At 43.4% G+C, this 22681-nt stretch overlaps 1 protein-coding gene across 1 annotated transcript in view; it reads left to right on the top strand.

The window, feature by feature from the left end:
- LHFPL6 (LHFPL tetraspan subfamily member 6) overlaps nucleotides 1-22681 on the top strand; it is a gene marked incomplete at both ends in the record, with an annotated part of 134576 nt that overhangs the window by 103098 nt on the left and 8797 nt on the right. Inside the window, one exon of the mRNA XM_082277881.1 lies at nucleotides 19009-19107. Coding sequence (XP_082134007.1) covers nucleotides 19009-19107 — 99 coding nt within the window. The remainder of the gene's footprint in view (nucleotides 1-19008; nucleotides 19108-22681) is intronic.

The following is a 22681-nucleotide window of genomic DNA, read 5'->3' as shown; positions in this document are numbered from 1 at the left end:
AGCTGAACTAATGTCAATTGAGTGGCAGGTAATGATAGAGAGTCCTCAGAAGATCTGTCTTGGGACAGTTCATAAGGAATTAGAAACTATTGCCCTTCCCAAATTTGCAGACATTTTTAGTGCCCGACACAGTAAATCTATTTGATGATTGTCAGCAGCATATTTTCAGTACTACTGCTTGCTGGAAGGAGTTTCCACAAAAATGAGATTTGGAGGAATTGTCACCCCCCAGTCAGAGTAATGAGTTCTGAGTTTTGATAATGCTCTTTGTGAGCTCAAAAAGGAATATTGCAAGGAGACCACCCTTCTTACCCTGGGAGTTAAGCTCACTTCAGTGGCATACATCGCTCACCATGGCAATGGGAATTGAATTTTCCGCTCTCTGAGCTCTCCTGGATACTTAAAGCAGCCTCATGTAATACTATTGTGGCCAGTGTCATTGCGCCACTGAAAACTAAATGAATGAATAAATTAGAGCTGTGGCGTTTTGGATTGCTGAATTGCATCCAAGCCTTTTATTGCAGCCATGAACTCCTTTTGCGATGACAGACGGAATGATGCTTATTAGGCAGTTAGGCAGATCATTGGAACGAACAAACGTGAGAGGTACGGGAGCGGGGCTGTACATCAGAGAACTGAGACAGGATTATCTCTTAAGAAACCCCTTTCCAACACCAATTACCTTTTGACTGCAGGGCCCCTTCGTATAACACAACAGTTTATTCTTCCTTATTGATGCAAGTAATCTAAGTTTATGGCTCCTGTCACAATCTTTTCCTCCTTGGCCTTTTAACTGCCTTGAATATAGAAGCTATTCCCATCTTCTTGAAAGTTTGTGCTCCTTCAGCTTTCGGCTTTCATCCTGCTCCTATTTTGTATATCTCTGAATATCCCTCAATGTCATATTTGCAGCACTCATTTCCCTCTTTTGTCTCATTTCTGCACAGTTGTCTCCAAGGCTTTTTTCTTAATCCCATTTACCATGTTGCTCCACAGCCACTCTCAGCTGTGGGCAGCACTGCAGGTCCCCTTGGCTCTGCCCACGTCTCCAGGACTAGGTCAGGTGCCAGACCACTGTTTACATGCCCCTTGTTCCCTTGATGTGTCCATATCAGACTGCCAACCTGTTTTTGTGGTTGGGTAGAGGGTTCCAAACAAACTGACCCAGACTAGGGTTTGATGGTTTGCTCAAAATGATTACTGGTACTTGGGAAGGGGTGGTCCTTTGCCCTTGGCATGGCACTTATGTTATCCATCAGTATGCCAACTTGGAGAGTTAATACCAGCAGAATAATAACCCTATAAAAAGTTGTGATTTTTTTTTTTTTTTTGGCAAGTGTAGCTCCCTGAACTGTTTGATGTTAGCTTGAAATTGCATGAGAGGAGGAGGAGGAAGGGGACAAGAAGGCATAGCTGGGAATGTGTAAGAGTGCCTAACTATTCTTTTCAGAAATGGCACAATGTAAGATCTGCTCCTTTGTGACATGAAATTTATCCCAAAGTCATATTTTGTGGCCCAATAACCAGCATAAGAACAGGCTGCTGTGGGGAGGAGCAGTCCTGTTGGATGCCCCTCGTGTTGCCACCTGTGCCTGTTGGTGCAGGCAATGACACACTGCATGTGGTAAGCTGGAGCACCTGGAAGTCAACCCAAGGGAGAGAGAAGCCCCACTGCTCAGCTGTCCATGTGGCCACAGCAAGTGGCACTGAACACTCTCTGAAGGCAGTGGTGAGCTGTTATGCTCCAGAGGAGGCTGCTGTGCCTGGGGGTGCCATTGGTGTTTGTTGTGGTGCTTGTTCTCACAGTGTGGTGTTTGTGTGTTAGGGAATGAGAGACAAGCTGAGTCTTTGTCTCCTCAATGGAAATGAAAGGTCAGTGTGATGGGACAGAAGATTGTCATGCAGCATTGGGAAGTGACCTTGCCTTCATGTGTATATATACACAAAAAATTCTTCTAGGAGAGCTCTTAAGTGTGGATGTATTTTCCTGGTGAGGCAGATACAAGCCTCCATTTAACTGCTCCCCTGAAATCACACCAGAGCAATCCATTTGGCTGTGGAACAGTTGCCCCAGAAAAGCCATAAACCTTTATTGCTTGGAGACCTTTGAAATTGGACTGGACACACCATGGTGTTCAGCACAGATTAAAGCAATGTGCTTCAGGGAGCAAAGCACAGCAGAATACCTCAGGGAATGAACCACCCTTTGGGAGCAGGGGACTGGATGCAAATTGTACATTTCCAGTTTCTGCAGATCTGCTGCATGTTAGACTCTGAGACCTGGAACACAGTGATGTGCTGCAGAGTACAGTGGCACAATCTTTATTTTTTGTTATCCTAAATTGGATTAAGTATTTATCACTTGCCAAACTCTCATTTCTGACTCTATGTTGTTCCTTGTCTTCAGGAAGAAAAAAATCCTTATTTTCTACAATGTCAGTTCCCAAGCAGCCACGTAAATGCTTGTGGCAATATCCTATTGGGGCAGGCAAGGAAGAAGTGATGATGGGAGAGTTGCAAGCAGACGGGTGCAGACAGGGAGGAGGAAGCCTTTCAACCCATCCCTCAGTGACAGCCAGGTGGGATGATGGCCTTATTCTGGTTCCTGTTGTTGATCCTGTTGAAGTTACCCTGACACTGCCAACAGGTTTTTCAGGTGGGAATATCCAGACTGTAGACACCCCAACCTTGTCTTGATCAGGTTTTATGTAAAAGCTGTTTCCACAATCATTTTAACCAAAAATAGCAGGTATTTACACTTTAAAGTTAGTTGTTCTTTCTTCCTACAAACTGCAAAAAGTTTTCATATTTAATTTATGCTTATTTCATTTTTTAAAAACAAATAAAAGATGCATTCATAAACCATGAGTTAGAGTATCGTACCATCAAGTAACAATTTTGCATTGTTTCCCAGGGGCATGTTGTTCCCAAATGAGGTATGTAAGTGCTGAGATTGTCATAAGTGGAGGGGTGTACAAAATGGAAAAGATACTGTGGATTTTGCTCATTCCTGGAAGCACAGGATTTGTCAGCCAGTTGGATTATACCGGTTTATCACATCCTCTGGCCATTCCCTATGGCTCCTGTGAGAGAAACACTTAGCGGTATCTCAGCCTCTTCAGATCACACCTGGATCTGCTGGGTTAAATGACTAATTGAAGGTGAGTGCTTCAGTGTGCATTAGTCAAACCCTGTAGTTAAAATGGCAGATAATTTCTTTGTAGCTGCATGCAAAGGCAAATGTCTGTTTCTCTCATTCGTTGCCATCCCCACAGCCAGCTATGAAGGGCTGCTGATTTAATTGCATAATCTAACAGGGCTCAGTGGCAGGGCTTTGACTTAACTGTGGCTAAGGTATTTGTACTACACAGACTATTATTCTATGCACTCATCCCACATTTATGTTGAGCCATGTGGGGATATTGAAGATTCTGTAGACCCAGATGTCTGCTGGAATCTCAGACTGTGTAATTCTCTGTGGCCATCGAGACACTAGCTGAGGAGATGTGTCATTTACATTGCTTAGTTTTGGTGCCAGGAGTTGTACCTTCAGGCTTCTGCAGCCCATATCACAGGCTGTGCAAGTAGCTGTGCCCACTCCTCTGGGAGCAAGGGCTGTGGTGGGCTATGCCTTTGGAAAAGTTGGGTTTGTTTATTTACTTGCTGTTTCGATTTTTAAATCTTGTGTTAACACCTTCTCTCAAGGTCTCAAAGCACCACACAGAGGCAAGTAATCCCTTTGCCTTTTTGAACTGATACCCCGTCTTCTTTATGTAGGGAAAAGAAGGCTTCAAGAGGCAATGTGAGTAACACAGTGGTTACACAGAAGTCCCTGGTGGGGACAGAAGTTGGCTGTAACCTTTGGGACCCCCTAGGTCTCTGTAGCGATCTTGGTAACATTTCTCAGTCATTATAGTTGCAGCTTTTGCCTTTAAAAAGTAGTCATGTCAATTAAAGGCAAAAATAAAACAGCGCACCAGGACCTTATCAGTGCATATTCAACCCCATGTCTCTGCTGAGTTGTTCACTCTGCTCTTTAAATCCTAACAGCTGAGGGATGGTCAGAGCTGTTTTGCTCTCCTTCAGAGCCTTGACCTGAGCACTAGCAGTGTCTGGAAGTTGCACCAGAAAGGCAGCACAGGCAGGGTGAAATGTGTTCCTTGAGCCTTGACCCTTTCTGCTTCATTACTGTGAAAAGCCTACCACCGAATATTCATTCATTTGTATTCAACCTGGCTGTTCTGCCTTCAGACCTCCTTTCTTGTCTGCAGCTGACAGGATGTCACAAGGAAGTGACACGGCAGTGACACTCCGTATGTCATGGTCCACTTCTATTCGAACTTGATTTTTATCTAGTAATGAATCAAGCCACAGGAGTCCAGTCTGGGAAAGAAAGTGTCCCAAGGAAGCAAGCAGAAGCTAGAAAGTTTTTCAGTCCATTTGGAAATAAGAATGCATTACAATGCGCTTTTTCCCTCCATAGCAGACCCCGGTATTCTCACAAGGTAGACTGGGTACAAAAGGGGTTTTGCATTATTTATTAGTGTGCCTCTGTCACACATAATGAGGGCTATAAAGTATGTAAGAGTTTATAATTGGCTATCTGCAAGAAGTAATCCTAAGGGGGTTGTGTAAGGATCAAATAAATTATGCTTTGTTATAGTAGTTATGCCAAGGATATTAGAGAATTGTTTTTAGTTGGCAGAAAAAAATTAGGAGAAGCAGAAAAAGAAAACTCTTTGTTGCTTCCCAGACCCACTTCCGTCAAAGATTTTACAGTCTGAGGGAAGATTTCAGTATTTCTCTTTAAAATTCCTGATGTGTTCAAGATGCTAAATAAGCAGTTGCCAAGATACTAGTACAAATAATGCATAAATGGAGTTTATCTAAATTGTTTTATTAATAAACTTTACTGAACTCTCCCATGCAGTTAAGCAGGAATCCCAATTCCCCATTATCCACCATTGGCACATCGGCTTTCAGAAATGAAACTTTTATCTCTTCCTCTCAGGGGGACAAAAACGCTCTCCCCCTCCCCCCCACCCCCTCCTTCCTGGAATCTAATTATTGTTCTGATAATTCAAAACAAGGATTCTGTGTCAATAAAAGAGACAGAAAAAAAAAAAAAAAAGAAAGATTAATAGCTGGTCCTGGAAGCTGTGATGGTATCATTTTAAAACGAATATTTACATTTTAGAAAAGCTGGGACTAAAGGGATCTCAATGTTTCTGACTTAGTTGTAGGGCTCTTCTAATGCTTCTGGATACAATTTTTGTTTCAATGGTGGTGCCTCTGGAGTATGTAAGTTAGACAAGGAAAAGTCTTGTCAGATGCAGGAGGGAGGGAATATCCCTTCCCTTAAAGCAGTTGCTGGGTATTATTCTAGTTTTAAATAGGAAGTCAAAGGATGACAGGGTTTCTCTCATGATAAAATATACTCAGTTTTCAGCAATTTCCAGCAGTGAAAATTAGTTGTGCTTTTGTGTTTTAAGTGTAATACTTTCACAAGTCTAAAAATATGTCCTATAACCCTTATGAGACCCTGGTTGCACCAGTCCCTGTCCAAGCATAAAGGGAGTCATGTTCTGGAATACTTTAGCAAATGAGTGTTCTGTATGGACAGTGTTGTGTGAGAACTGTGGAAAGCAGGAGGCAGCTGCTGGGACAGGGAGCAGCAGAAGGACTGCAGCCTCTGTAAGTAGCTCGGCTCAGCCTGCACACCAGAAACTGCACTCCAGCTTCAACCAGGGGCTGTTTGCTGGATACATAACTCTGTCAGACAGCTTTGGCTTGGGATCACTTGCAGGTGGTTTTATTTGCATCACAGAAAACATAGGATGCTCATTTCATATCTGAACTATAAATTGTGGGGACTCAAGCAGGAATCAGTGGCACAAGTGGCCAGTGAGGAGCTGGACAGGTCACAGGAGCCAGCTGGTTCTGAAAGAAGAACGCAAACAATAGTTAGTCTTTGAGGATGGTTGAAAATAAGGGGCTTTTCCTCCTTGAAGACTTTATAAATGGTCCAAGTGCCATCGTTAGTGGCTCCTGCAGCCATCTAACATTCACCTCATAGGTTGTTCATTTTCTGTTTCAATTTTTTTCTTAAATTCTCTCTCAATCCTTGTAGGAGGTCCAGCCAATGCTAATATTGCTCCTTAGCATTCCCTACTCCTAGGTCCAAATAAAAATGCATGTCTTGTATCTAGGAATTGCATGCTCCATTCACTAAGTATTAATCCATTAAGCCAATGATCTTGTAAATTGGAGCAGAAATATTGTGTGCTGGGGATGGTATCAAAGCAGTGATAGGCTTTTACCAAGGACAGCCTTTATAGGAAAGAGTTGCTAGAAGAGTCTTCCACTGCTCATAAAGCATTATTTCTAAAAAGTTTTTAGGAAGAGAGGACGGGGATGAGCTCCAAGAGCCACACAGTTCATTTTAGGGTTTTGCTAGTTGGTATTATCATCACCTTCAATGTCTTCATTTCTCTTAGCTCTCCATTTGGGTTCTCTCTATTGAAAGCAACAAGTTTGATTCATTATTCAACTGCTCTGATAGTATTCTGGCATGGCTTTTTGTTTTTTGAAGGGAAAATTCCAGTAGATTGTGGAAGCCAGCAGCCACAGAAATCCTCTGGGAAAGAGGAGGAGACTGTATGGAATGGCCAGTTCTAGCAGGAAAAAAAAAAAAGGAATAAATCGTGACTGCTGAATCCATTATAGAGAAAGGTGCTGCAAAGAGGGGAAAAAAATGAAATGGTCTCTCAGACCCCCAGCAGGGATTTAGCAGAGTCCGTGGTTTAAGGGGTGAACTGAAATTATCACAGGAAGATACTGGTTAGTGAAAAGTTCTGTTGCAGACACAGAGCCACAAGAATAGAAAGTCTTAGAAGGTGGTGGGGTCTCTGTTGTGAGGGGCTTCTTAAAAACAGGTTCAACAAACAGTTCTTTTGGAAGGTACAAGTAGAGCTTATCCTGACTTTGAGGCTGCCAGATGATTTAAATGACCTCTTCATGTCCCTTCCAGCCCTAGTTTTATTACTAAACTTTATTGAACTCATTTCAGAATGATTTCAAAGGTGGGCTCATGAGTTCATCATGGGAGAAGCACACCCTTCTACTCAGTTCTTCCCTTTCACACACTGGTTTTCATTAACAGAAAGAGTCAAGAATGTTTGAGATGTTGGTAAGGTTGTCCATATGGATTCTCTCTGAAGAGGATAAGTGACAGTGCCAAATTTTTCTGAGCTGCAGATGTGCAATGTATTTGTAACAAACTGCAGCTCCCATCCAAAATTATATTTATCACATTTTGTGGGAAACTGAAAAATGGGATCTATTTGAGGGAAATTGACTCGATAGAGTACGTCTTTCCTCTGCAAATTGTGTCAGTTACTGAGTTTGAATTCCTTTGGATAGGAAGCACAGAATAATCTGTATTTTTATTTGTTTTTAAAAATAAAAATATATATTTTCTTGGGGTATGTCTCATGATGCAAGCTTTTCAGCATGTGAAAATCATGCAGAACAAAACAGACACAGTCTAACAGTATGAAACAGTATTTTGAGTGTTACACAGTTCTAATTGGAGCTGTGTGGAATCTTACCGTCCCTCTTACTGAAAACAAAGTGGCTGAGAATGGGGCAATAGTTGGTTTTAGTTTAATTGAGGAAGCCATACGAATGATCAATTTCACATGGAGTCTATTATTGCTTACGTTTAACTCCATTTCTTTTGATTTCCCACTGTAGTTCAGCACAAAGGCAAACAGCACTGAATACACCTTTGTTCATGTGTAGATTAATTCATGTGCTTAGCTGCTTGCTGTGCAAGTAGCCTTGTGAATGCAAAGGGTATTTAAAAAGCTGCTAAAAAATGCTGCATCTACAGCAGCAAACAGTGAATTAAGCTGACCTTTTCTTCAGCAGTTCCCATGTATTTTACAGCACTTCACTGTCTGAGCATTAGCCATCAGCAATGGATACACTGTATGGATAGAGATGCAGTTGATGGCTGCAGGCCTGTGTATCAACTGTGCTGATGGTGTGAACATTTTTGCAGAGTAGAAGGAGACTTAAACCCGTAAAACACCAGTGAGAAAAGCATAAAGTGAAAAGTGATTCTCAGCTGTGCTTGATGACTGCCACTGACTTTTACAGCATTATTTATCTTACTGTATTTCCTATCTAGAGAAGTGATTTCCAAACTCGTTTGAGGGGTCTTAGACACTCTTCAGTAGAAATGCGGAGCCATTCAATCTTTATTGCAGGTATAGATTTCCTAATACCATGTATGAACTTCCTTGGAAAATTCTCTGTGGCTTGCCAGAGGGTCTGCAGAGCATGTACTGAAAGTGTTACTTTAAAGTCTTGAGTATAGCTGAAGTTTAACTGAGATGTGCAGTGGTTGATCTTGTATTAATCCATAGACAGCTCAAGTGAAGTAAAACCAACTGAAAAAAAAAAAAGGCAAAAGCCTTGTATGCAGTACTCCCCCACTGGATATAGGCTTTGCATCAGTTCCAGTTTCCCTGTGACTTTGGGGATATGCCACCAAAGTGAAGGAATTGGCTGGACATATTTTGTTGCTTTATTCATTATCTAAAAACTATTGCTTTTTAATAAATCAGTGAACTAATAGACATGGAAAAGCAATTATTTGGGTACACACGGATTAAACCCAGACATAGTGCTTGTAACAACCTTAGTCTGAACAGTTTGTGTTGAAAAGATATGGGGATGCTTGTCTATTTATCCATTTTTCTGGTTAGGCATCTTCACTGATGCACGATATAGTTCCTTCATTCCCTCGTTACCGTCTTTCATGAGATCAGTTCACGTACTGGGAAATCCTTCGAGCATGGAGCTTCTGAACAGTTCTGCCTAGTTTTGGCCAGTCTCCACTTGCTATTGAAATTCATGTTAATGAAAAGGAGTATGCCTTATCTACTATGACTACATGGAGAGTTTTGCATTTTGGGAAGTTAGTTATTAAACTACCTTTTATTAATTACAGCAGGCACCCTTGTGTTTCTAATGGAATGATTTCTATTTAAATACATTATGCCATATGCCATATGCTGCTCTAGACTCTTTGAACTGTCAAGCATTTGATTCTGAGTCACAAAACGACGGGGTGAGCACACAGATGGGTTGTCACATAAAGAAGTCTGATGGCATGTGATAACACTCAGGCTTTTTTTTTTTCCCCTCATAAAGCTTATAATGTACAAGCATTGATCAGGGCTTGCCAAACAAAAATGAGCTGACAGTTAAACTCCAGAGTGTTTTCTGGAGTTCTTCAAGCGTTTCAGTTCCACTCTGCAGACTCACTCTGCTTTTAACTGGACCATGTCACATCTTTTCAGAACAATTGGTGTCAATCATTTTATTGTGCGACAAACTCCGGGAGAAACGGCGCAGAGACTTGCCAAGCTAGTTCTGAGTGGTAACAACTGAGGCAGACCAAGATCATTTTGAAGCAGCAAATTTTTTCCATACAACTAGTTTTCTTTTAAGGCAAACATACAGGTTTACACTTAGGAGAAACACAGGTTTTCCTTCAATCTTTTCCTTCTTCTGTAACATTCAGGTAATTTCCCATAAAGGAAGAAAATTGATGACAGGAATTGAAACATTTGCATCTTAAGGGCAGAATGAAGGCAGAAGGATAGAAGATAAGGAATAAAGAAAAGTGTAAGTTTGGGCCAGATTGATACACTTTATAAAGGTGTTTACAATACAGCTATTTTCCTTTGAGGTAGGTTTCTAAGCTCACATTAAGATCAATAGATATCTACGGCGTACCTCATCAGGCTAAATCTGGATGCTTTGCACTGTTAGTGATACCCTAGGGTCTGCAAAATCTCTGTGTGGGCTGGCAGGTATGACAGAGGACTTAGGGGAATCTTGCACTGTTCTGGAGAGGCAACAAAAGGAGGAAGATACTGAACAGCAATTAAACTGGCAGAAGGTGACACATTTGGGTGGCTAAATCCCACTCTGGCTTTGTACTTCCAGTGGAGCACAATCCAGTCATTGACCTACAAGTGCCTAGTGCCATTTGAGATGCCTTTGGCTATTCCATCTCCAGCTGCAAATCCAGATGCATATGGCTTTCCCTGCTGCCTCCATGTCATGTCCGCCAGTCCCATGTGAATGTCTTTGCTGTCTTAGGAGTTATGTGAGCTTACATGTGTCCTAGTCACAGACCTATGTTTATGTATTCTTTAGGATGAGAAAAATGTCTTCTAGACTCCCCTGATTGCACTGACAAAGATCTCAATTGCCACTGCAGAGGCATCTGCTCAGGTTTGGTATGCCCTGTGTCACCTGAGGCACCTAGAAAGGAAGCATCTCTGGGTGGGGAAAGTTCCCTCTCTGAGCCTGAAGCACCTCTGTAGTAATGTGCACACCACCTTTGATCAAATGAAAAAGAGAGATAAGTGATGTTTCTTCTGTCAGAAAACTCCCATCTGCACCCTCCATTACCCCATGCTCTGTCACAGTGAAAATGAAGGGTGTGACTGTCCCATGACACAGCACTTTGCCAGCTAGATGCTGGTATGTATTTGTAATACCTTTTTTTAGTTTTCCTCTCCCACTGGCCCCACTTTCCAAGAGCTCTAGTAGGCAGGTGGCATTTCTTCACTGTGCCTGTTTGCTGAGGTTGGGAGCCAAGCAGGTGCCAGGCAGGGCATGATCACGGTGTGCAGTAACCCAAAGTAACACAGAAAGTCTCATTAAAGGTATGGGGCTTGACAGTCAGAAGAAGGGGGGTTAAGTAAAGTCAAATGCTGTGAATTAAAACCTGGAGCTCAGAACAGGAAGAGAAAGGGTGTTGGGGTTTTGCCCTTGGCTGAAAACCCTATTTCCATCACTTTCCATATTAAGCAGTGTTATTGGAGGTAGGATCTGCAAGCTGAAGGTTGTAGCATTGTATTCTCTCTGGTTTTTCTTGTTCTTATGCTTCATTTTTCTTTGCATGTAAGAGTCCCTCTAATGTCCCACTATAGGAAGTCTGTGGCAGAAACACCTTGACCTTGAGTGAAACCCTGAACTAACTTGCTGTCTCATGTGTCATGACCCTTGTAGGAGGAATGGGAAGAAATCTGGTGCAGCATAGAATTATTTCTGTCTGTGTGCCCCTGCTGCCCAGACACTGGGATGAGGGAGTCCCTTACTGAATTCATTCACATTTGAGAATTCACAGGATTGTTCCCTCTCTCAAATGAGGCACTTTAAGCTCAGGCTCAGTAAGGAACCAGTCAAATGCCCCATGTTCAGTGACTACTAACTAAAGGTAGAACTTTTGCCCAAAGTGTTGATCTTGTGTTTAATCCTAGTAAAAGCCCATATCAGCTCCATGTCTGGTTTTCCTGAGGGACAGATACTAACAGTAATGGATTGGTGTGATAACATTTCTCTAACAGAAGAACAGGGAAATCAAAGAACAAAGTGATGGTGATGAGAGCAGGTAGAAGTGTAACCCCAAAGAAGGGATGTTCTGGGCGAAGAGCTGTCAGTATAAAGACACTGTCCCTCACTAACTGAATTGAGGCTGGACTCCCACGGGCATGGGAGCCAGGCTGCCTGCAGCTGGCACGGCCCTGCTCCCCTCTTTCTTCTCTTGGGTCCTGCTGCTCTGCCCAGGCTCTGGAGTTTGTCTTAATCTATTCTGACCCACTTCTATCACTCCATTGCTTGCTTGGTATCAGCTCCTGGAGGGTTCTTTGAACGGACTTCAGAAGCTGTGTCTACTGAAGTATTTCGCATCTCAGTTTTTAACCAATTCTTCTTTAACCATGTTTTTTGTTGGCTAAGGTATGTCTGAAGGCAGCAGACAACTTCAGGTGCCAGCTGCACTTTACTTTCACACTCTGGAGTCACTTTTATGAGAGGTAAATGCTTTAAAATCATTAAAGTGAGGTGAGTTGTTAAATCACAAGAACCAGATAGTGAAAGTCCGTGCTGCATCTAAAAATTGGTTTTGTTTTGCTTGTCAAGATTACCTACCTTCAAGTGACAGATGGGAATGTGAAAACTTTCTATCATCCTTGAAGATTCAGGCTGGCTAATAGAGAAAAAAAAAGTGAAAGGAAAAATCATCATTAAAATGGTCTTGAAAGTGATGACTTCTAAATTATTGTCTGTCAGCTTCTCCATATGGCCTGAATATCTGTCAGATGAACAGTATACATTAGAATTTCTGTACAAAACAAACAAAAAAAAAAGGCAAGTTTTCTTTTTGGTCAGGTCTGAAAATAAAAGAAGAAAAAGTAGATGATGGGGGAGAGCAAGGAGGAAGATAATTTGAAGTAGGTATTTCTCACTAAAAAGTGACTGTACAAAAAGCAACCTTCAGTTCCAGTTTTATTTTCTCTTTGCAGTACTTGTATCAAGTCTGGCCCATTCCTTTTATTTTTCTAAGTGAAAATACAAATTGGGTTTTTACAATAACAAGGCACGGTGAAGGGCTCCTTCCTTCTTCAGAGCCTTCCCAGGGTCCCTGTTACAGCAGTGCAGACCCCTCTAACTGCTGGGCGAGGAGGCCTTTATGGTACCCAGCAGTCCATTTCACTGCATTCATAGGCTGTAAGTGTCTGGAGCTGAGGATGTACAAAAAATGAATGCATGTAAAAAGCTCTTGAAAAGCCCATAATCAAGGAAAGCCACCACGGGTTCAGTTTCCATTTTAAAATGCGTTTTGTAGCAGCAAGACTCTGAGACTGAGTCCAAAGCTAAGTGCCTCATTCACTGCCATCACCATCTCTCTTTATTCATCAAACTGATAGCTTTCATCATCAGACTTAGCTGAATCATGTGCTTAGATTTGCCCTATGCGAGGGAGAAGGAAGGAGACTCTGGAAGGTTTGGCTTTATTTAACAGGCTTTTGATGCAATGATCAAATGGACTGACAAAAAACCCAAGGATGAGCCATTTAGCAATCAGGGAATGCTGTGCCCTCAACAAGTGAGAGGAAGAGCTGAGTCTGTAAAACAGGACTTTCAGCTATGAACGGTCAGGACAGTTGCAATTAATTTATGATATGATGTCTGCATGGGTTATTTAAGGCATATCAGGTCCTGAGTGGAGGCTCCCATTGAAACCACAGCAGCAATCTGAGGATAGCTCACCACAAGGATTTGCAAGTTTCCTTTGTTGTGCACTGGCTTTTACTGATAGGTCTTGGTGTTTATGAGTGCAGTCATTTTGCCCACAGCAAAATCTTGTTAACATCTCTTGGTTTGTTAATCCTTCTGTATTTATTGTTCAAGACTTGCTCATATCCAGGCTATTCTTGGAGATATTAATAGTGGTTAATATTTTACCTCTTGGAGTAAGCCCTTTGCTGCATGCCACAAATCATTTCTTTATCACTTCAAAGACGAGACCTAGATCTGTGCCAAGCCACTAGTGTAATTACTGTCCCTTCCCTGCTGCATCCACCATATGCAGAACCTGTTATATGTAATTATTTTCAATCACAAGCACCACTCCAGACAGACAAGATCATCTTTCAAGTGCTAACTGTTACTAAAATACGATCATGCATTATACTCACAGCAAGAGTGACAGGGAAGGCAATCTGGGAGAGACAAGGATTACTCTGGATGGTTTAATATCGAGGCATCCACTGTCTGACCCCCTGGTTTGTAGTTTTAAAATTTGTAGGTCTGGGCAGCTCCTCACTTAGCCTCATAGGTTGGTTTTAGACTACTTTTTGAAGGGATCCATCATTCTGCATGGACCACACAAAGAGCCTGGGGGCTGTCTGGGACCGTGTTAAATACTGAAGCCAAGGTCTTAATTCCAGCTTTGGATTGCCAAATCTGGTTGCTCTCAGTCAGCCCTGCATGTCTCTCCCCATGCCTTGCTAGCACATTGAGCCAGATGCAGCATTCACAATAGCAGTGTTTCACAGACCAGGGCAGGGAGCCTGTTTCATTCCCAAATATGGAACCTCTCCAGAAAAGCTGGTCTGTGACAGTGCTGACACCTCCACTGGTGCATGGTACGTCATCTAAAACAGCTGCTGTGTGCCACCAGCACCTCCACTTGCTGACTCACCCTGTCCCACTGACTGGGTCCCTCACACCTGGAGGCTGCAGCCCCTTTTGTGAAGGTGCCATTTATGGATCTGCATATTTTCTTCCCCTTTCAATTTCTTTTAGCGACTGTAGTGGATAATGGAAGATGACAGGGGATGGTAATTACAGGACATTGTTGGTTTTGGTTTTCTTCCTTTTTTAAAAAATGTTATAGGCATCCTAAGCATTTTAAGCAGCTGTAAAGATGGGTGTGGTGTCCTGGGTAGCATAGCTGGCTAAATGCAATAGAGCAGGCCGGAATATGACTCTTGACTTAAACTAGTAACTGCTCTGAACTGAAGCTGCAAAATTAGCCTAATGATTTCCACTGGGTTTTCAGCCCTTGGATTCAGCTTGGATCTTTCAATGGAGGATGCAGCTGTTCAGCGGGATCTACATTCTCTGTGATTAAATAAATTGGCTGTGACCATGTATGAATTATTAGTAAGGTAAAAGTACGCAGCCTTTTTGCTTTTGCAGGATCTGATCCACACAGCTGCTTACAAACAGGCATGGATTGATTAGAAGGGAGGGAAGGGACTGAGGGGCTTTTGTCCAAGTCCTATTAACACCATGGGCTTTGAGGCACACCCCACACTTTCAGTGCATAAAATAAGGGAGCTGAAATGCCAGTTCCCAGCTTCAGTGCACATGCAGACCGAGGCAGCATCAGTCCTGTTGAAGTCATGTAGAATCCTGCTGAAAGCAATGGGACGTGACACACATATGCTCATACATATAAATATACCTCCAGGCATAAAGTAAAACTTGTGAAACTTTTTCTAGCTGGCTAACAGGCTCTAAATCCTTGTGGAAGTCTTATGCTGAAGGCAAATGTGGTAGTCTGTTAACCCCCTGATTCTGCGCTGTTCCCCCTGTTCCCTGCCCTAGCCCTGGCCACTCCCTCAGTTTCTTCCTATTTGCTCCTGTACCCCAACCCCGCCCAGGGATCGCCCCTGGGCCCCTGACAAAACCACCCCGCAGCCAGACCATGCTGTCTCTCTATCTCTGAATACTGCCGGGACAAGATCTGATTAAAGCCATCTCAGACCTTCATGAGAGACCCTTCTCTACCTTCTTTACCATCGACTGCGTTGTAACGCTGCTGGCTGCCAGAGCCAGATCGAAATGGACTCTGGGATGCGACTGATCGCATGGCCCTAGGAAACCCTCGCTGAGCTCTCAGGGAGCAGCAGCCTGCTAGGCAGAGTCCAGCGGTTACAACAGGCAAACCCCTGAGCCTGGCCTGAACCTTGCCTGCAAGAAGTATTGGAGGACAAAAGTGTTTTGTCAATAGACACAAATCCGCAACAGGTGCGTATGCACCACAAAAGGGAACTGTCCGAAGGTCAGTCGAAACCAGCTGAAAACCAGTGATGTTAAAGGACATGTCAGAGCAACAGCTTTAAGTCCTGTGGCCAGTTGGTACCTGTGACAAAACAAATATTAATAGGCATAAGCCTTTTTGCCAGATGGGAACACAAACCCGTGGGCCCTGAAAGTTGTGTTCACTAAAAGAAGCGTGTGAGCTTGCTCATGGCTTTGTACCTTGTTGTTTGCACATAAGCATGCTGCCACTCATGCTTTGGGGTCATGTGGCAGCACCAGCAATAGGCAGGAGTTTCCCACTTGATCTGATCATCCCAGTCAGTGCAGGCTGCAGTCGGAAAAGAAGCTGCACTGCTCAGTGACTGGTACTCCGTAAGTGAAACTCAGCACTGATAAAGCCAGTACCCAGCTGGAGAGCCATCTGTTACTGGGGTAGGGAGGCTTTCTGACATAGTTTTCCCTTATTTGGTTTATCTCTTTCTAGGAGGCACAGCTAATGGTGAGGCTCAGTGGTGGATGCTGTGGGCTGGTTGTTAGGCAGTGTTGGAATGGCTTGAAGGGCAATCATCCATGTGTGAACTCCTTTGGAGCAATTCAACATTACAGTATATTGCATTGCTAAGGAATTTTTGACCGAACCCCAGAATTTATTTTCACTGAAACTGGGCTTTGAACTTACAGACATGGGTGTACAGAAATGGGAAAAGAGGTGTGACAGGGGGCTGAAGGAGTCTGAATACGGAAAGAAATAAATTGCCAAAGTTTGTGATCACTGATCCAGTGTAGCATCAGAGGCAGAAAGAGTGAACTGGTACCCATGTTTGGAAAAGGATGAGCTGTGTTTGGAGAGTGGCAGTGGCAAGTGCTGTGAGCAACATTCACGGGAAAAAACCCAAACAACAACCTGTTGCTGCAACAAAACCTAAAGAGAGCTGAAAACAAACAGTCTGTGAATGCAGTGGGCACTAGGCGCTCTTGCCACCTGAGGAGAGTAATTGGCAAGGGCTGAGTAAGAGCTTGTTCTGGGTTTTGGAGGAGCAGCATTGTTATGCTAATAGTCCTTTCACTTGCCTGCAGTGCTGCTGTTGTGCTCTCCTGGAAGAACTGGGCAGAAGGCTTTCCCAGGACCTATTTGTGAGGAAGGGCTGGCTGCCGTTTAATCTGGTCCAAGGCAGGCGGGTGCAAGCCTGCCTTCCCTCCTACCCCCTGCACACATCTCCCTGCCCCTCACAACAGAGCCCTTTGAGCATTTGCAAGGTCTCCCAGACACTCTGTTCAAGTACACAAGCTGATTGCAAACAGCCCGGCCAGGGCAGCTCACTTTAGGCCAGAGCGGCTTCTGAGCTGTGGCTGCCTGGGCTGGCACTGGCTGTGTTGTGGGTGCCATGAGCAGTGTGGGAAGGGGTCAGAACCACTGCAGGACTGGCTGGGGCTGCCACAGTCCACTGGTCTGTGAGGCTGTCTTTGGCATCTATGTGTTCTTCCTCCTTTCCCCAGACATTCACATCATCGGTGATGATGTTCCTCCTTGCCCCATGGGGTCCTGCCCTTCCTAGCACACCACTCATGCTCTCTGTGCTTCACAACACCTTTCTTGCTTTAACAGTTCAAGGGAGAATCAACAGGGGCTTTATGAGAGTCTTAGGCTATCTTTAACAAATGTAGACCCAGTTTTGGCCTAAATTCTCTTGTCTGAGAAACATCCTTTCTGAGAATTTAATTAGAAGTGGTTCTCATTTACATGGATTCTACCAGCTGCCCTGAGCTCTATGGCCCTAGGGGAAAAAAAATCAAATGATACTGTGAAAGTTATTAGTGAGGACACTAGAAGCAACCATACCCAGATTAGTTCTGAAAATACCTAGCATTCACATGTCCTTAATTGCTTTTCTCCTGTCACAGCTGTTGGGTGAATGCACCATCTGAGAGAGGGCTGCCTCAGGGATTTCTTTTTCATTATGTGATGCAGATACGGAGGCAGGAGCAGGCAATGACTGCTCAACAAGGGAAGGAAGAAGTAGGCTTGAGCACCGAGAAGAAATTTGAACCTAGTGGAGGGAGATCCAAGGAGTTAATACTGGGCTTAAACCAGGGGCAGGTGTGCTTGGAGGAGCAGCAGAGAAGCTGCTGAGCTACTTTGTTAGCAGCCAAGATGCTAAGAGCATTAAACATCTTTTGAAGAAAGATGAGATACCACTTCTGGACTTTAGTGTCTTGTTCAGGTGTGTTTTTGAGCAAATCAAGAACATAGTAAGATGATTTCTGTATTTTACAGGAACATCAGCAATATGAGAAGCTTAGGTATCTGGAGAATGGAGACAGTAGAAAGGTACAGCAAGCTCCAAGCCCTGAGTAAATCCCTCTCAGGACTCCTGTTAGACTGGTGTGATGTCCACAGTGTCTCTGTCACAACACCCAGGGCATTTCTGCTCTGGGAGCAGGGCAGCAGAAGTGCTTTGCCAGGGACCACATGCTCTTTATTGTCAAGAGAGGAGGAGCAAGGTGATGTGAGGTCAAGAGATAATGCCCAAGGTCAGCAAGTGGCAGCTGTAGGGTTTGAAGCCCTGTGCTCTGCCTAGCAGGTAAAAGGCACCCCTGCAAACCTTGGGAGGGCTTGCTTGGCTTTACAGCCTGTGAAGTGTCAGATGCCCCTTGCCCAATATCTACATAGTGCTTTGTTTCCAGTCTCATAAATAAGATGTGACACAAAGGAGGCAACATTAAAATGTTGTAACATACATTGAAATGTTCTCTCTAGGCTGTCTGTGTAAAATGCTTTGCCAGCTACATCGGCCTTTTGGCAGCTGCTGCAGTGACAGCTGAGAATGCAATATGATAAAAATGCCACTTCTGCAAAATAGACATGGTGCATGGGTGCATTGCTGATTCCCAACAAGGTCTTGTGAAGGGACAGGATTTGCCAAAACACATCTGTCTGGGGCAGCATGAGGGCTGGAGAAAGCAAAGCATCTTGTGAATGTTAAACCAAGTATGACAACAGGTAAATTACTCAAGACCTCAGTTGTTTCAGCTGGATGAATTAAGAAAACTTTGTGGAGTGTGTACCTGTGGTATGAATTGATCAAGTGGTATGAAACCATTATTCCCTTGCTTTTGAAAGAGTGAAAACCAAAGCAAAATGGCAACAAATTAGCACAACTGTCAGTTTTCTTGATGTAACCTTGATGGACCCTGGTTGATTGTTGTTTTAATTAATCAGAAGCAATCAGCTTGTAAATGCTATCATTAACACACTTCTATTTAACCACACGTGTATTCCAAACTGCATATTTAGCTGTTCTGGAGAGTTGAAGAGGAGTCTAAAAGCTCTCAGATAAAAGCTTCAGAAGCTGAGCATGGCTTCTGATGCTGAACTGCTCAGACTGGCTCCAGCCCACAGACCAGCTTTAAAACTGCAGCAGAAGGCAGCAGTCCAAATGGTTTTCATCTGTTTTTAAGGGAAGAAGAGACCTTTTCTGTGGGATTCCCAAATTGCAGTTTGACACTTTGATTCCCAAGTGGCAGCCTGTGTATAAGCTAATGGCAATTGCTTGTATAAACTTTTATTTCCTTTTCTCTCCATAGGTTTGTTGATTGGCTCTGGTTGTGCCCTCTATCCTCTTGGCTGGGACAGTGAAGAAGTCAGACAAACCTGTGGTAACCTTTCCAACCAGTTTGAATTGGGTGAGTCATCACCAGGGTTTTTCAGCCACATTAGGCTCTTCTATGTGTTGGCCATAAAAGCAAACTAGGACATAAGCACAGGCTTGGGGAAGCAACCTGTGTGTGGTAGGCTATTCATATTGCATAATTCTGGTATGGTGCCAAGGCAGGGGATTTCAGATAGATCTCTGGAAATATTTTACAGAACATTATAAGAGAAAATGTATGTATGGATGCATATTTTAGGAAATAAATCAGATTTAATAGTCTTGCAGTATGGGAGCTAACACTCCTGGAGATCTTGACAGGGTAGATAGAGGCATCCCATCATAGTGCAGGTCAGGGTAATTCTCTGTGAGTGCAATTGTCTGTCTTTGAATTCTGGGATGTTTATGGCCTTCTAACACAAGCCTAGAGTGTATTTGTATGTTACTCACATACTTGGGAAGCTGGCAAATAACACTTTCACCCTATGTTTGCTTTCTCCCAAACAAGTTACTTGTCTTACTGCTGATGACAGCACTGCGCCTGGAATGAGAGCCAGGGATGCAGCCAAACCAGGCTCACACCTGTGCTTTCTCTGGAGGGGTTCTGGAAAACAAGGAAAACAGCAGCAACCTAAGGATCAAACAGTGTGGATGGTCAGGATCCGATGTTTGAATGCACATCCAGATCCTTATTTAGCAGGAAAGATCAATGCAATTGCTGATACCCTTCTCTGTAAGTGCTCTCTGACCCTGTGTCACTTGAGGAAGAGGGGGTTCTGCAATCCTGAAGAGACTGAACACCCTGACCCCCCACAGACTCGAGGGCTTCTGCTCTTAAACATACAGAACTCCCCATTTCCAGCCCCTGCAAGCTAAACCTTAGTTAAGCTTAGAACTTCTTTCCATAGCTGTGTGTGCAGGACTTGTGCACGGCCTGACAGTAATCCCAGTGCAAGGAATAGTAGACAAAAATGGTCTCCTAGGGTTAAAGATAAACCTGCTGCATTATCTCTTGATTTTACACTGATGTTTTTCAGGAGTAAGGAGATTTGTTTCCATCTCTGAGGTGTTTCTTGTCAAGATATGCAAATGAATTGAGGTTGAAAGATAAAGAAATACTGCTTTGGGAGAGATGTTCCAGGCCAGTTGCCCCTACAGAATTTTTGTGGTGTTTTGAGTGCATTTGATCTGGCAGGGGACCAGAAATTCTTATAACCAATATCAGCACCCATCACTACAGTGCCACTGATGTCTTATCAGCAACCGCCTATGGTGTTGCTCAGGGGATGTGGAATGTGCTCTGAAAGCTTTACCTTGTTATTCTGAACTCTACTATCCTTCTGTTCTTTTGATACTAAATTTGCTGTTCAAGGAAGTATAAAAAGTTCCTGCAAATTTTTTATTCACCTAATAATAGAAAGATTTGAACACAAAAGAGAGAGAACAATAAGAACAGAAATGTATAGTTAACTAGCAGAAAAAAAAATGTTCCAGAACTAAGATTCCCAGCTCCATGGAAGGGTGTGTCAAAGGATGTAGTAGAAAGACTAGGCAAAACTGTGGTAACTGTTGCAGGGAAGATTCAGGTTCATTGCTGCCCATGGCCAATCCTGTGTGGAAGCCTGAAGTAGCTCCTGGCCAGCCCATGGAGCAGTGCACCCTTTGAAAGGCCAGCTAGCAACCTCACTGGTGCACACTGGTTCCTGCTCTTCCATGACAAGCATGTGAGCAGCTGTGCTTCTGGGATTCCAGCTTGTGTCCCATGTTTGTTGCCACGTGCAGAAGGGTGTTACCTTCCAGGTTATTTCTCTGCAGAGTCACAGAAGGTGGGTGTTGTGGCAGTGTGAGCCCTTTGAAGACAACATTTGGGCAGTACAAACTGTTACCTTAAACACTGTCATGTCCACACAGACTAGAGTCTCTGAGACCACCTTCACTGTCTCAGTGTTGACTCATGAGTTAGATATTTGCATAAATTGAGTCACTCTGCCTTAAAAGTCAGTGAAGAATCCCATGTGAAAAATGTCAGCTGGCAGCTTTCCTTCCAGGTACGCATGAGGCCCATGAGAAGTCTTGCATTAACTGTGAAGACACAGTGCTCTGACTGTGTTTTCTGGAGCTGGAGCACACAGCCCATGTGTTGCACATGCCTAGACTTGACAGCAGTGCTGGTTTCACTGATCTGCTGCAATCGTATGTCAACACATTAATTAACAGATCATAATGAGGGCTGAAATTTGCTGCAGTGATTTCTCTGCCATTAAACATCTCCTTTCCATGTACATTAGCAGTGAACTTAAATGCTTGCCTATGATTTTTTTTTTACTTAATGTCAGTGTCTGTTTGATGGTATGTTATCAAAACCATCTGTAAAGAAGAGGTACTGTCCGAGGGCCATTTAATAACCACGCTGCTCGTCTTTCATAAATACCTCTTGGTTGGTGATAACCCCAACCCTCTAGGTCTTTTCTGAATCATTAGAGACTGGCATACTCATTAGAGCCTACAGGCCAAAAATGATGTTTCAAAGACTTAATCTTACTAAGTCTCAAGACAAATTTAAGTAATTATTGCTTTCATTTGAATATTTAATTTGATTAAGCTGCAATGATATACTTTCTATTCCTGAGCCTGTGAAATGAGTTGTCTGAAGAACCATGCTGCATTTAAAATCTGCTCTCAGAAAATATGAGCTACTGTGAACCCTGCACTGGCTTGCTAATAGGAGAAAAGCTGATGATGGGAGTGCTGGTCCTGCACCCCCTGCTGCTGTGGGTGCCAGTGAGGATGACACAGGGAGGGTAATTCAGCACATGGTTACTCTAAAAGGAGAGGGTGTTCACAGGAATGCTGATCAGCAGACAGCATTCAGCCTCCTCTTCCAGGATGGCAGAGCAAGTGCTGCAGCCTGGACCACAGGGAAAGTGTATGTGCAGTTGGGAAAGGAGGGTCAAAGCTCACCAGGTTTGACCACAGAGCCAGCAAAAGTGGGAATTCAGCACTGGTATTTGTTTTGGACTTACAAAAAGTGAGGGCAAAAATGGTTGAGGTTGAAGGTACAAAATAAAAGCCAGGAGCTGCAATCTACATTATAGGTGGATGAAGAAGAACAAGAGGCAGGCACAGAAGAGGAACTGCAAGAACTCTCTTGAGAAGCAGCTGAATTGTGCACTGTGATATGTAATGTCAACCAGAAATATACTAGAATTAGTAATTAAATAAAGATTTTTGCTTAATGAAAACATGACAAACCCCTGCCCCCATAACGTGCTCATAACTAGAGAGAATAAATAAATAGCAATGCTAAGAACCCAGAAAAAAAGCCTAATCTTCAGTGGGTGTGCTAGATAAGAAATGCTTCTGCATGTCTTCAGGCACTCTGAAAAGGCATTAGACTAATAGGCACTCCAAATAGTGCTGAGATGGCCCATATTGTGAAGAGGGGACCCCTCCCTCCGCCCTTGCCAAACACACACACATTTCTGCGTACATTCCAAAGCAATATATAAAAAGGCTGCAGGAAAAATAACTATGCCTTTAATTTAAGTGGATTTGAGTATTCTTTTCTAGAAGACCTGAGCTGGCACTGTGAAATGCCCAGCAGTTTA

Source organism: Coloeus monedula (genome assembly GCF_965178545.1).
Source record: "Coloeus monedula genome assembly, chromosome: 3".
NCBI lineage: Eukaryota > Metazoa > Chordata > Aves > Passeriformes > Corvidae > Coloeus > Coloeus monedula.
This window is presented reverse-complemented; position numbering and strand designations above follow the sequence as displayed.